This window comes from Channa argus, chromosome 5, assembly GCF_033026475.1.
Source record: "Channa argus isolate prfri chromosome 5, Channa argus male v1.0, whole genome shotgun sequence".
Lineage (NCBI taxonomy): Eukaryota > Metazoa > Chordata > Actinopteri > Anabantiformes > Channidae > Channa > Channa argus.
Window position 1 is genome coordinate 11175449 of NC_090201.1, and position 16068 is coordinate 11191516.

The window sequence follows — 16068 nt, forward strand, 5'->3', positions numbered from 1 at the left end:
ATTCAAGTTGGCTGGTAGAACATTAAGGTTAAATCCCTAAACAAAACAGCAGCAAGACATGGCAACTTGATCTGGGAAGAAAAACACAGACCAAAAGATAAACCCTGTTCAATAAGTATACCTTCTTTATAAAAACACAAAGAAATAGCAATGGTGGTGTGAGAGCAAGTTAATTATTGCTGCTCACCATGTCTTGAAATTCAGTTGTTTTTACTTAAGCTAAGATTGTGTTAGATTTATAATAGCGAACAATGAACAACAATCAGTTTAAATTAAAGGTTTCTTAATGTTCACAAAACAAAAAAATAGATTCAGTGCTACAGGCTCAGTTTCCGATATTCATATTAACTTGATCATAAAAAGTGCGGAGGTCTGATCACATGGCGCACAATTCGTATATAATGTGAAAGGTCAAAGTCACGATAGGGTCTGCCAACTACAAAGATGTGGTCAGGTTTAAAACTAGTGTTACTGTAGCACTATTAAGGTCAAAGTACTGAAGTACAGCAAAAATCACTGCGTTTATCCTGAGTTGTGGCTTTACCTAATGGGTCTACAGAAACAAAAGTAAAGGGAGGAAAAGCCTTGCTGTGTGAAGATTGACTATGTGTATGTGCTGATGCATATGCAACAGAACAAACTCCATTTGTTTTGGCTGTTGTTCCTATAGATTTCTTTTTTCCATCTTTGTGTTTCCAGAGGACATGAAGTGGAGGCACACAGCTCAGACTGTGCCTCAACATGCGTTCATCTCATGTCAAAAAGATGCACATGCACGTTTTAAAGATTTGTAATATCACAAAACTTAGCCGATGACAGATCATTTGTGCATACAACTTTAAGCTCAGTAATCTCACAAGCACGTTCACTATCAGTTTAATCAAACAAGTTTCTCAAAGTAGGTGTGAACTCACAGGACTTGCAGAACTCGCAAAACTCGTGTGCCTCTACAGCTACACACAACCCTTTTCTTCTACATTGTTGCGGTCCACAACTTAAGCTCAGTAATCTCACAAGCATGACAAGCAGTTTCATCAAACACGTTTCTCAAAGTAGGTCTGAACTCACAGGACTCGCAAAACCCGTGTGCCTCTACAGCTACACGCAGAACCCTTTTCTTCTACCTTGTTGTGGTCCACACCTTTCTTGTGGTCAGAGTTCCTCTGCTCTAGTTACTGTGCCACGTCTACACCCTTCAGTAGCTGAGCTAAACTGGATCTCTCCTTAACAAACCCTTAGCATTGCATTGTTTCCTTGACCACTGGTCAACAAACTTAAAGGTAAACTACAAAGGCAACCATCAAAGGCAAACTATCCAAGCAAATGGTGTCACTAATGACATCATCAGTACATAGACACATCACAAACACACATTACATAAACAATTACATTACACACGCAGGCAAACATTACGTAAAACAAATAACTAAACTAACCCCATTGGTTGGCTAATACATACCCAGGCCCTAATTGTGCTCCAATATTAGAGACATTTAATGTTGGAAACAATTACTAAATTACTTTGCACAAACCCAAAAACAAATCATACAATAATCCACAAACATCGTGACTATTCTTCTATGGTGTTCACTCTTCTGTCTTCTGGTGTCAGAGGTTGCCAGTACTTAACACACCGTAGGAGATCAGTCTTTACCACTGTCTCACTCTGATTCCTGGGGAAGACAAACCTCGGTTATGGGTCTATCCAACTCGTTGGTCCTCGTCTTGATACAAACCTGCCGGACTAAACCTCGCTCATCCTGTAGATCACCGACAGTTAAATTCTTCTTTCTTGTTTTGTAGTTTAGCCTTTTCCTTCAAAGCTGAATATCTTGGACGGTATTATCTAACAGCTCCTTTCTTCTTATGGACGATGTTAGAAGCATATCCTTCAACCTCAGAAGCCACGCCACAGACCGCTTTAGGCGTGTCCATGATGAGTAGTACTCTATCCACCTTTGCACTATGTCAGTGCTTTATTCAACTGCAAGAACATTCACTGTGACATTTCATTTCACTTCAGGATCCGCTACATCAAGGTCAATCTCTTGCAAGTCTGGGTTCCGTGGCCAATTCCCAACTGCCTGTTTACAGTCAGGTCCAGATACCCACAGCTTGTTTCGCAGAAAGGCTTTCATGTTCTGTCCCCTTGATGCACCATCTGCTGGATTAAGCTGAGAGTTTACGTAGTGCCACTGTGAGACTGTTGAAGTCTGCTGAATCGCCAACACCCTATTAGCGAAACCTTGATGACTCGTTGCTGATGTACTTTAGCACCGCTGTACTGTCAGTCCAATACACAGAGTCTTCTAGTGGTAGTTCCAACTCCTTCCTTAGCATTTTGTTTATACGAACCGCTAAGGTTGCTGCAGTAAGCTCCAAACGAGGGATAGTCATGGGCTTTAAGGGGGCAACCCTTGCCTTTCCCAACACAAAGGCGCCTGTGAGCTTGGTTACTGATGTTATGCTGGACTAAGTATGTTACTGTCCCATAGCCATTCTTGCTAGCGTCTGCAAAATGATGCAGTTTAGCGGACACAATCTGACCAAAGCCTTTTGGCTTGAAACATCTCTCAATTCCAAAGTCATTTAGCTGTTCTAGACTTTGCACCCAATGGGACCACCTTTGGGCAAAATGTTCAGGCACCATTTCATCCCATCCCAACTTCATCCTGCAAAGCTGCATAATGTTCCTAGCATATAAATTCATAGGTGCAAGCATTCCCAGTGGATCGTACACTGAGCTCAACATGGATAAAATCCCTCATCTAGTGGGGGGCTTACTTTGAATAACGACCCTGAACATGAACTGATTTGACTGAATGCACCATTGCACGCCCAATACCCTTTCCATTGGAAGTGCATTTTTGTCCAAGTCTAGATCCATTATTTCTATCACTTTCTCCTCCTCTGGAATGGCTGCTAACACCCTCATATCATTGCTGATCTATCTGTTTAGCCTAAAGCCACCCATCTGACACAGTTTTCCAACTGTGGTAAAGAGACTCAGCCTTTTCAACCGACTTTAGACAGTTATCCACATAGAAGGTCGCAGCACTGTGTTTACTGTGCAGGCATCAAACAAGTGTGTTGTCTTCTGCACATCGCCGGAGGGTATAGCTAGCACAACTGGGTGATGAAGTGGCTCCGAACAGATGCACCTCCATCCTGTATTCTGCCATCGGCCGACTAACGTCACCATCTGGCCACCATAGGAATCCGAGCAGGTCAGCGTCGGCCGACGAGACCTTTACCTGGTGGAACATGGCTTTTACATCTGCTACTATTGTCACTAGTTCCTGACGAAACCTGGTCACAACTCCAATTATTGTGCTAGTAAGATTAGGTCCTTGAAGGAGTTGCTCATTCAATGAGGTTCCCTGATACGACGCGCCACAGTCAAACAGCACACGAAGCTTAAGCTTTTAAGGATGGTACACCCTATCATGTGGAATATACCAAGGTCCTTAATTGGAATCTTTACCTCACATCCTCAGGAAAGTCATATTGAAACTGTTGTTTCCACAGGTCTTCCAGCTAGACATTTAGAGAAAACATCTAGAAAACGACATTTTTCGCAACTCCAATGAATTTTTTTTTAAAATTATCTGAAAGTTTCACTTAAGCTGCATTTATGTCCCTGGCAGGTTGCAATGTGGAAAACGCATGCTACAACCTGGGTATCTGTGCTGAAAGGAATGCTATCTCCAAGGCCATTTCAGAAGGCTCCAGAACTTTCAAGGCCATTGCAATCGCCAGGTAACATTCATCTCGACTAGCATAGGCAAGAATCTGAAAAGTGCCCTGCATTCTGCCTTGCACAATTATCAGTCCTCCTTTAATGATTCATGACTCACTTTAACTCATTTTTGCACATTATTAACGCAAAGTCAAATGCCCTCCATTATATCTTGCTTTAAAGCACTTATGACAAATAATTTGAGACACTGGGCTATTATATAGGTGGATATCATTGGATTTAGGGTAATTACAGAAAGCAGTGGCTGAATCCTTTAGTATGACATCAGTCCTTAATATTAAAAGGGTTACAACAAGGGAGTTCATAAAATACTGATCCTTTATCTGAACTAAGCTTTTCCCCCAATATTCACTGCAGTGACCTGAATGACGAGTTTATCTCCCCATGTGGTGGCTGCCGGCAGTTCATGAGAGAGGTAATACCTGTTCATCTTGTATTAGTGTCATTTATTTAAAAGCAGTTTCGACTTAGCTGTGTATGTCTTGCAGTATAAAGTGTCCAGTTTAGGACAGAGTAAATGTTTTCTCTCAAGGAGGGTTTGCTACTACAATGATGACGGTGACCCATGTTTTCACTGCTTTTTGTAACATAGCAGGTGCTGTTTCTTATTAGTGTCCAGTGATTTTGAATATCATTTGTGCTGTTAGTAACATAATCTTACATATAAGGTGAATTCTGCATGGAATTAGCTGCTAGAATTTACTTCTTTTGTTTTTCTCCATTTCATTCAGTTTGGTTTAAACTGGGATGTGTACCTGTCAAAGCCTGATGGATCATACGTGAAGATGACTGTGGAGGAACTGCTGCCAGTGTCCTTTGGCCCCGAGGAGGTGTCCATAAAGAAAGTGTTTGACATTTCTATTGACTACTGAGCCTGTATGCCAGTACAAAACAAATGCTGCTCTTTGGCCTGCCATGACATGTACTGTGTTTTAAAGCACATGCCGGACATGTTTTCATGTTAAAAAGTAGTTATAATTACAGTAAATATTTGTTCTTATATAATCTGCAAACACATATTTTTCAGGTATTTAAATTTAAGTACTGCAACTTATGTAATGTAACATGAATAAACACAGTGTTGCTAATTGAGAGACTTTCACAGAGCGTTAATTACCATAATTATGTTTTGTTTTATATAAAAATATTTATTATTCAAAGAGGAAGGACAGAAGTTACATATATAGGTCAAACTAATCCATACGTTTTTGTAAATTACCTGTTAAAAGCACTTTTCTTTTAATGAGTTCCACTTTATTCCCTACCAGTAGATATGGACATACAACAACTTTAAAGAAGAAAAAAATGTCTCGAGTTACAATATATTGCAAATATTTTCTCAGCAGGTAATTATTCAATTACAGTTATTAAGTCATGAGTCTGAAGGGGTGAAACATTTACATTGCCAGTGCAAATTCAGGTGTAATTTAATATTTATTAGTGAGTTCAGGTCTACTTATTTCATGCAGTAAGAGTTACAGTAGTCTGGGGGTTCAGACAAAAAGGGCAAAAAAATAAGGTCGAGTTTATCATTTCCGCCTGATTCAGACAAATGACTAGAGCTTAACAATCACTAAAAATTTACCCAAAAACAAAGCAACTGTACAGACAAAAAGGCAGATTTCTATCTTCTGGGTACCTCTTAGCCATAATGATATTGAGTCCCGTCCATATTCAAGTTGGCTGGTAGAACATTAAGGTTAAATCCCTAAACAAAACAGCAGCAAGACATGGCAACTTGATCTGGGAAGAAAAACACAGACCAAAAGATAAACCCTGTTCAATAAGTATACCTTCTTTATAAAAACACAAAGAAATAGCAATGGTGGTGTGAGAGCAAGTTAATTATTGCTGCTCACCATGTCTTGAAATTCAGTTGTTTTTACTTAAGCTAAGATTGTGTTAGATTTATAATAGCGAACAATGAACAACAATCAGTTTAAATTAAAGGTTTCTTAATGTTCACAAAACAAAAAAATAGATTCAGTGCTACAGGCTCAGTTTCCGATATTCATATTAACTTGATCATAAAAAGTGCGGAGGTCTGATCACATGGCGCACAATTCGTATATAATGTGAAAGGTCAAAGTCACGATAGGGTCTGCCAACTACAAAGATGTGGTCAGGTTTAAAACTAGTGTTACTGTAGCACTATTAAGGTCAAAGTACTGAAGTACAGCAAAAATCACTGCGTTTATCCTGAGTTGTGGCTTTACCTAATGGGTCTACAGAAACAAAAGTAAAGGGAGGAAAAGCCTTGCTGTGTGAAGATTGACTATGTGTATGTGCTGATGCATATGCAACAGAACAAACTCCATTTGTTTTGGCTGTTGTTCCTATAGATTTCTTTTTTCCATCTTTGTGTTTCCAGAGGACATGAAGTGGAGGCACACAGCTCAGACTGTGCCTCAACATGCGTTCATCTCATGTCAAAAAGATGCACATGCACGTTTTAAAGATTTGTAATATCACAAAACTTAGCCGATGACAGATCATTTGTGCATACAACTTTAAGCTCAGTAATCTCACAAGCACGTTCACTATCAGTTTAATCAAACAAGTTTCTCAAAGTAGGTGTGAACTCACAGGACTTGCAGAACTCGCAAAACTCGTGTGCCTCTACAGCTACACACAACCCTTTTCTTCTACATTGTTGCGGTCCACAACTTAAGCTCAGTAATCTCACAAGCATGACAAGCAGTTTCATCAAACACGTTTCTCAAAGTAGGTCTGAACTCACAGGACTCGCAAAACCCGTGTGCCTCTACAGCTACACGCAGAACCCTTTTCTTCTACCTTGTTGTGGTCCACACCTTTCTTGTGGTCAGAGTTCCTCTGCTCTAGTTACTGTGCCACGTCTACACCCTTCAGTAGCTGAGCTAAACTGGATCTCTCCTTAACAAACCCTTAGCATTGCATTGTTTCCTTGACCACTGGTCAACAAACTTAAAGGTAAACTACAAAGGCAACCATCAAAGGCAAACTATCCAAGCAAATGGTGTCACTAATGACATCATCAGTACATAGACACATCACAAACACACATTACATAAACAATTACATTACACACGCAGGCAAACATTACGTAAAACAAATAACTAAACTAACCCCATTGGTTGGCTAATACATACCCAGGCCCTAATTGTGCTCCAATATTAGAGACATTTAATGTTGGAAACAATTACTAAATTACTTTGCACAAACCCAAAAACAAATCATACAATAATCCACAAACATCGTGACTATTCTTCTATGGTGTTCACTCTTCTGTCTTCTGGTGTCAGAGGTTGCCAGTACTTAACACACCGTAGGAGATCAGTCTTTACCACTGTCTCACTCTGATTCCTGGGGAAGACAAACCTCGGTTATGGGTCTATCCAACTCGTTGGTCCTCGTCTTGATACAAACCTGCCGGACTAAACCTCGCTCATCCTGTAGATCACCGACAGTTAAATTCTTCTTTCTTGTTTTGTAGTTTAGCCTTTTCCTTCAAAGCTGAATATCTTGGACGGTATTATCTAACAGCTCCTTTCTTCTTATGGACGATGTTAGAAGCATATCCTTCAACCTCAGAAGCCACGCCACAGACCGCTTTAGGCGTGTCCATGATGAGTAGTACTCTATCCACCTTTGCACTATGTCAGTGCTTTATTCAACTGCAAGAACATTCACTGTGACATTTCATTTCACTTCAGGATCCGCTACATCAAGGTCAATCTCTTGCAAGTCTGGGTTCCGTGGCCAATTCCCAACTGCCTGTTTACAGTCAGGTCCAGATACCCACAGCTTGTTTCGCAGAAAGGCTTTCATGTTCTGTCCCCTTGATGCACCATCTGCTGGATTAAGCTGAGAGTTTACGTAGTGCCACTGTGAGACTGTTGAAGTCTGCTGAATCGCCAACACCCTATTAGCGAAACCTTGATGACTCGTTGCTGATGTACTTTAGCACCGCTGTACTGTCAGTCCAATACACAGAGTCTTCTAGTGGTAGTTCCAACTCCTTCCTTAGCATTTTGTTTATACGAACCGCTAAGGTTGCTGCAGTAAGCTCCAAACGAGGGATAGTCATGGGCTTTAAGGGGGCAACCCTTGCCTTTCCCAACACAAAGGCGCCTGTGAGCTTGGTTACTGATGTTATGCTGGACTAAGTATGTTACTGTCCCATAGCCATTCTTGCTAGCGTCTGCAAAATGATGCAGTTTAGCGGACACAATCTGACCAAAGCCTTTTGGCTTGAAACATCTCTCAATTCCAAAGTCATTTAGCTGTTCTAGACTTTGCACCCAATGGGACCACCTTTGGGCAAAATGTTCAGGCACCATTTCATCCCATCCCAACTTCATCCTGCAAAGCTGCATAATGTTCCTAGCATATAAATTCATAGGTGCAAGCATTCCCAGTGGATCGTACACTGAGCTCAACATGGATAAAATCCCTCATCTAGTGGGGGGCTTACTTTGAATAACGACCCTGAACATGAACTGATTTGACTGAATGCACCATTGCACGCCCAATACCCTTTCCATTGGAAGTGCATTTTTGTCCAAGTCTAGATCCATTATTTCTATCACTTTCTCCTCCTCTGGAATGGCTGCTAACACCCTCATATCATTGCTGATCTATCTGTTTAGCCTAAAGCCACCCATCTGACACAGTTTTCCAACTGTGGTAAAGAGACTCAGCCTTTTCAACCGACTTTAGACAGTTATCCACATAGAAGGTCGCAGCACTGTGTTTACTGTGCAGGCATCAAACAAGTGTGTTGTCTTCTGCACATCGCCGGAGGGTATAGCTAGCACAACTGGGTGATGAAGTGGCTCCGAACAGATGCACCTCCATCCTGTATTCTGCCATCGGCCGACTAACGTCACCATCTGGCCACCATAGGAATCCGAGCAGGTCAGCGTCGGCCGACGAGACCTTTACCTGGTGGAACATGGCTTTTACATCTGCTACTATTGTCACTAGTTCCTGACGAAACCTGGTCACAACTCCAATTATTGTGCTAGTAAGATTAGGTCCTTGAAGGAGTTGCTCATTCAATGAGGTTCCCTGATACGACGCGCCACAGTCAAACAGCACACGAAGCTTAAGCTTTTAAGGATGGTACACCCTATCATGTGGAATATACCAAGGTCCTTAATTGGAATCTTTACCTCACATCCTCAGGAAAGTCATATTGAAACTGTTGTTTCCACAGGTCTTCCAGCTAGGACACAGATACACGGTTTGACACGACTTGCATTATTTAATTCCTGGTTGTGTTGCAACCATCCTCCTTCAGTGGCCCATTGACTGTCCAACCCAGTATCGTTCTGACTGCAAAAGGCTCATCGTTGATGCTAGGAATAACTTCCTATGTCCTATGTCTGCGTCGATGAGAGGTATTTGCACTCCTTTAAGATGTGGCCATTTATCTATATCTTCTTGTCGCGGGATGTTATTCTTGCTTACTGGAATATCCTATCGTGAAAACACCTCCTTTAGCTCTATGAAGTTATTTGAGTTCAGGTGGCCTACCTCCAACTCTGTCACCATAGTACTGGTCACAACTTTGCTTTCTTTCGGGCATGTCATCGAAATTCTGTTTACGTCTGCTGTTCACCAATCCGTTGAACGCTGCCGGTATCCAAGAACGCATATGAAGTGACTACTTTGTTGCCCTTTTTTGCCTTTACTCGGACAGGAATTATGGCAAGGATGCCCTGTGTTTTCGGGCATGTCATCAAAATTCTGTTTACGTCTGCTGTTCACCAATCCGTTGAACACTGCCGAATCGTCACGATCCACGGACTGTCTTTCCTTTGGCTTCACATGCAGCAACGTGTTGTGCGTCCTGGAACGTAACTGACAGTTTACCACTTCCTGGCAGTGCCTGCTCATATGTATGATTTTAAACATCTGATACATAAGCATTCATTCCTGAGAAACTCTATCTTCTAAGGCGTATTCTGTAGTTTTTGACAGTGCTCAAATGTATGTATATCCCTCGTGGCAAAAAAGACAAGACTCAGCTGAGGCTTTGATAGTATTGGTAAGCTTGGGTGAGGCTTTGATAGTATTGGAAGGGCCTGTCTTACTAAAACCAGGCTCTATGCTTGCATCCCTTCGAGCAGTAACTTGCTTTGCAGTAGGGTTAAAACTCTTTTTAATACCGCTTACTTTCCCATACGCACCTGAACGACGTTTTTTCTACTAAGCGCCTGTAGCAAGGATACAGTGATTTCTCTGATACATCAGTGATAAACTTAACTACATCTGCAAACTTGTGGTTTTTATCCAGGTCATAAGCCACATCCCTCCACTTCTCTCTCAACTTATATAGATAAGCTTGGAAATAATCCGTATGTTGGTTGTAGTATTAAGCTCTGCCATACAGTCCAAATATACCATGGAACTCACACAATTGGTTAGAAAAAGAGCAAATGAATAGAGCGCTTTGCCATCTTCATCCTTAATTGTCTGCCAATTCAAAACCTTATCCATGTAGGCTGCTGAAACTTTATATTCACTACCAAAATGCTTCCTTAAAAGAAACCTGGCCCTGTGATATCCTTCGCTTGGTTGCATACTAAAGCAACTTTGCACAATCTCCTTAGGTTGTCCGCTCATGCTGCTGCAACAGGTAGAGTCGATCACTGTCATTCCCCTCTCCATTCTTCACCGCATGCTCAAATGCTTTGATGAAAACATTATAATCTAAAGGATCTCCACTAAAAGTAGGAATCGCTTGAGGAGGGTGAGCATAAACCCTGTGTTGTTTATCCGGAACTTCAGTATGGTCGGTTTGACACTGAGCACCACTAAACAATACATGTCAATCCTTTCATTCTGTCTGTCAAGCAAGGGCTGACTAACAGCCCTTGCTTGGGTATCACAGCCGCGATCCTCAGTCATTACTTCCCCACTGTAATCTGTACTGTACCCTAAGCTGTACCAACCTTACAGCTTCTTCTTTTGCCCTTTCAATCTGAACAGCCACATTACCGACAACAGGTAGCATACGTCGTCTTTGCCTGACTAAGAAAGAAGTCATCATTGCCAACATTTGGGCCACATGACTCAGTGAGGCCTGCACGTTTATTCAAGATCTGACTTCGTGTGTTAGCAGCTGCAAGAGCGGCGTTCATTTCCAATTCTTTTTCTGCCTTAAACTTAGCCTCCTCCTGCACCCTTACTGCCCTAAGCTTAGCTTCTCGCTGCTCTAGTGCGTGCCTTTGCCTTAACGCTTTTGCCCTTGCTAATAGATCAGCTCTTTCTATCTCGGCCTTAAGGCGTGCCTTTGTAGCTAAAGATGTTACAGAACTCGTTCTGGATTTCCTAGATCTCCTTGAAGACCCTACAGACACACTGTCCTCAGGAGCGACACTCTCATCTGCCTTACGTGCTTCCTCACGACGTTGACGTACCTCTGTTAACCAACAGCCAATGTCGTTGTCGTTGTCTCCTGAGGGCAGTCAGCCTCGTCTCGTATGAATCTTGATCGGTCTTCATGTCATGAGCTTAAGTTCGAGCTTAAGTTAAGTTCTTGGTAAGTTTCTTTGAGTAAGACATTTATATCACATAATGTGTAAGCAGCTGGTAGAACGCTGGCAACAGCGTTCACCGGATCGCTGTTGCCAGCGTTCACCGGATAGATATAATAACACCGAATAGCATTCTTCATCCATGAACTGGCGCATCTTGCTCTTTTGTCTCAGCAGCTGCTCAAACTTGGCCTTTCTTTTGTCCTTCTCCTTTGTCTCTGCAAAGTATCCTCACGTATCATCTGTGAGGCCTCCTCAGTGGCTTCGCTGCTTGGCTTTGCCTGTTGGTCTATCACTCTGTCTGCATCAACATCTGAAGCAACTCGTCGTTCCATCAGTCTCTTAATAGTGCTTAGCCCGTATAGAGGAGGTTTCTTACTAATGTAGAGGTGATCTTACTCGAATCTGACGCTCCTGACGCTTCAGCACATACTTCACTCCGAAGATCGTTGTTAGACAAACATTGAACATTTATTGTACTTGCTTCTCAACTTAGCCGATGACAGATCATTTGTCCATACAACTTTAAGCTCAGTAATCTCAAAAGCATGTTTACTAGCACATTAATCAAACAAGTTTCTCAAAGTAGGTCTGAACTCACAGGACTTGCAGAACCCGTGTGCCTCTACAGCTATACGCAGAACCCTTTTCTTCTACCTTGTTGTGGTCCACACCTTTCTTGTGGTCAGAGTTCCTCTGGTCCAGTTACTGTGCCACGTCTACACCCTTCAGTAGCTGAGCTAAACTGCATCTCTCCTTAACAAACCCTTAGCATTGCATTGTTTCCTTGACCACTGGTCAACAAACTTAAAGGTAAACTACAAAGGCAACAATCAAAGCCAAACTATCAAAGCTATATGGTGTCACTAATGACATCATCAGTACATAGACACATCACAGACACACATTATATAAACAATTACATTACACACGCAGGCAAACATTACATAAAACAAATAACTAAACTAACCCCATTGGTTGGCTCATACAACCACAAAGTGTACCTGCTTCCATCTGTGTCCCAATTTCACCTCAGCAATATGTGAAGGAGCTTTAAGTGGTTTCATCAAGCGAACAGATCAACAGAGCATGAATAAAAGTGCTGTACAGCATAGAACTGAATCTGATAAGCAGGTGTATGTGTGTGAGTAAAGCCTATTGTATTGGTTGAGGGAGATTGTCTTGCAGTTACCAAAGCAGGGAGCTGGAGCCAGCTGCGAGGGATGCAACAGTAAAAAAGAAGGAGAAAAATTGCAAGACAACACACCTGGAAGATACGGCTGCGAAAGACAAAGACTGAATATATAAGATTAGATAGAAGAGTCAGGCAGTCAGACTGTTCCAGTGCTCACTGACTAGCAGCACAGTTCCTGTGATGTGGAAACACTCGATACTGATTCCTATTCCAAAGAAGGGTACTGCTAAGGTCCTGAACGATATTAGACCTGTGGCCCTCACCTCTCTGGTAATGAAGGCTATGGGAAGTATCACAAAGGACCATATCACCGAGGTAACCGACCCAATGATGGAGCCACTGCAGTTTGCATACAGGGCTGGCAGAGGGGTTGATGATGCAAAAATATTCATTTTGAATACTATCCACAAACATCTGGAAATCCCCAACTCCACAGCCAGACTCCTGTTCGCAGACATTTCATCAGCATTTAACACCATGCAGCCACACATTCTAGCTGAAAAGCTTACCACACGCTTTTATATCGACCATCCACTCACCCTGTGGATCATAGATTTTCTTATCAACAGGTCACAGAGAGTGTTGATGAACAACTCTTTGTCCAACATCCTCTTAACCTCCACTGGCTCTTTGCAAGGCTGTGTTCTCTCCCCACTACTTTTTATTCTCTGCACAGACGACTGCAGATCTGTCCAGTCAAATTGTCACATTGTGAAATTTGCTAATGACACCCTCCTCCTGTCTCTGGTCTCTGGCCTCACACAGCATCACAGCTCAGCTCTGCAGGATTTTGTGGAGTGGTGTGGAAACTCGTGCAATGCAACCGCAAGGGGGCACAAGCCAGTGTCTTCTTGTGCCAGTCCCAAGTCTGGATAAATGCAGAGGGTTGTGGCAGGAAGGGCATCCGACGTAAAACACATGCCAAATCAAACATGCGAATCGTGACAATGACTTCCATACCGGATCGGTCGGGGCCCGGGTTAACAACAACTGCCACCAGTGCTGTTGACCTACAGGGTACCGGTGGAAATTGGACTACTGTTGGTCAAAGACGAAGAAGAAGAGGAGGAAGGTGTGTTCGTAGGCAGAGAGAGAAGAGGAAAGCTAAGAATGTAGGACTGACAGTAGGGACTTTGAATGTTGGTACTATGACAGGGAAGGCTAGAGAGTTGATCGACATGATGCAGAGAAGGAAGGCGGACATACTGTGTGTCCAGGAGACCAGGTGGAAAGGTAGCAAGGCTAGAAGCTTAGGAGCAGGGTTCAAGTTGTTCTACTTTGGGTCAGATAGGAAGAGAAATGGAGTAGGAGTTATACTGAAAGAGGAGTTTGTGAGGAATGTTCAGAGGTGATGAGACTGTTATGGGCAGGTTTGGTCTTCAGGACAGGAATGCAGAAGGTCAGATGGTGGTTGACTTTGCAAAGAGGATGGAAATGGCTGTAGTAAACACTTTCTTTCAGAAGAGGCAGGAACATAGGGTGACGTACAATAGCGGAGGTAGAAGCACTCAGGTAGACTACATCTTGTGTAGACGCTGTAATCTGAAAGAGATCAGTGACTGTAAAGCATTGGTAGGGGAGAGTGTAGCAAGACAACACAGGATGGTGGTGTGTAAAATGATGCTGGTGGTGAGGAAGATGAAGAGGACTAAGGCAGAGCAGAGGATGAAGTGGTGGAAGTTGAAAAAGGAAGACTGTTGTGTAGTTTTCAGGGAGGAGCTGAGACAGACTCTGGGTGGTTTGGAGGTGCTTCCAGATGACTGGACTACTACAGCTAATTTGATCAGGGAGACAGGTAGGAGGGTACTCGGTGTGTCATCTGTAAAGAGGAAGCCGACAAGGAGACTTGGTGGTGGAACGAGGAAGTTCAGGAGTGTATACAGAGAAAGAGGTTAGCTAAGAAGAAGTGGGACACTGAGAGGACTGAAGAGAGTAGACAGGAGTACAGGGAGATACAGCATAAGGTGAAGGTAGAGGCGGCAAAGGCCAAACAAAGAGCATATGAGGACTTGTATGCTAGGTTGGACACTAAAGAGGGAGAGGTAGATTTTTACAGGTTGGCCAGACAAAGAGATAGAGATGGGAAGGATGTGCAGCAGGTTAGGGTGATTAAAGATAAGGATGGAATTGTATTGACAGGTGCCAGGAGTGTGATGGTAAGATGGAAGGAGTACTTTGAAGAGTTGATGAACGAGGAAAATGAAAGGGAACAAAGAGTAGAAGAGGTGACTGGTGTGGAGCAGGAAGTAGCAAAGATTAGTAAGAGTGAAGTGAGGAGGGCGTTGAAGAGGATGAAGAGTGGAAAGGCAGTTGGTCCTGATGACATACCTGTGGAGGTATGGAAGTGTCTAGGAGAGGTGGCAGTAGAGTTTCTGACTAGTTTGTTTAACAAGATCTTGGAGAGTGAGAGGATGCCAGAGGACTGGAGGAGAAGTGTACTGGTGCCAATTTTTAAGAACAAGGGAGATGTGCAGAGCTGTGGCAACTACAGAGGAATAAAGCTGATGAGCCACACAATGAAGTTGTGGGAAAGAGTAGTGGAAGCTAGGCTAAGGGCAGAGGTGAGCATTTGTGAGCAGCAATATGGTTTCATGACTAGAAAGAGTACAACACATGCAGTATTTGCTTTGAGGATGCTGATGGAGAAGTACAGAGAGGGTCATAGGGAGTTGCATTGTGTCTTCATAGATTTAGAGAAAGCGTATGAAAGGGTGCCGAGAGAGGAACTGTGGTATTGTATGAGGACGTCTGGAGTGGCAGAGAAGTATATTAGAGTGGTGCAGGACATGTATGACAGCTGTAAGACAGTGGTGAGGTGTGCTGTAGGTGTGACAGAGGAGTTCAAGGTGGAGGTGGGTCTGCATCAAGGATCGGCTCTGAGCCCCTTCTTGTTTGCTCTGGTGATGGACAGGCTGACAGATGAGGTTAGACAAGAATCTCCATGGACTATCATGTTTGCAGATGACATTGTGATTTGTAGTGAGAGCAGGGAGCAGGTGGAGGAAAATCTAGAGAGGTGGAGGTCTGCTCTGGAAAACAGAGGAATGAAGCTTAGCCGCAGCAAGACAGAATACATGTGTGTCAATGAGAGGGACCCAGGGGGAACGGTGAGGTTACAGAGAGCAGAGGTGTGCAGGAAAGAAAGTGCAGGACTTTAAGTACTTGGGGTCAACGGTTCAGAGCAACAGAGAGTGTGGAAAAGAGGTGAAGAGGCGAGTGCAGGCAGGTTGGAACGGGTGGAGAAAAGTGTCAGGTGTGTTGTGTGATAAAAGGGTATCAGCGAGAATGAAAGGAAAGCTGTTCAAGACGGTGGTGAGACCAGCGATGTTGTTCGGCTCAGAGACAGTTGCACTGAAGAAAAGACAGGAGGCAGAGCTGGAGGTAGCAGAGCTTAAGATGTTGAGGTTGTCTTTGGGAGTGACGAAGATGGACAGGATCAGAAATGAGTACATCAGAGGGACAGCTCATGTTAGATGTGTTGGAGATAAAGTCAGAGAGGCCAGATTGAGGTGGTTCGGACATGTTCAGAGAAGACATTGTTAATATATCGGTAGAAGGATGCTGAGGTTGGTGCTTCCAGGCAGGAG

General features: G+C 43.0%; 1 protein-coding gene across 1 annotated transcript; it reads left to right on the forward strand.

Annotated features, from left to right (window-relative positions):
• Positions 1 to 3134: 3134 nt before the first annotated feature.
• On the forward strand, positions 3135 to 4852 carry LOC137126966 (cytidine deaminase-like). Its single transcript, XM_067503192.1, has 3 exons — positions 3135 to 3759; positions 4118 to 4175; positions 4492 to 4852. The coding sequence occupies exons 1-3, from the start codon at positions 3635 to 3637 to the stop codon at positions 4630 to 4632; spliced, it is 324 nt and encodes a 107-aa protein (XP_067359293.1). The 5' UTR covers positions 3135 to 3634; the 3' UTR covers positions 4633 to 4852.
• The last annotated feature ends 11216 nt before the right edge of the window (positions 4853 to 16068 follow it).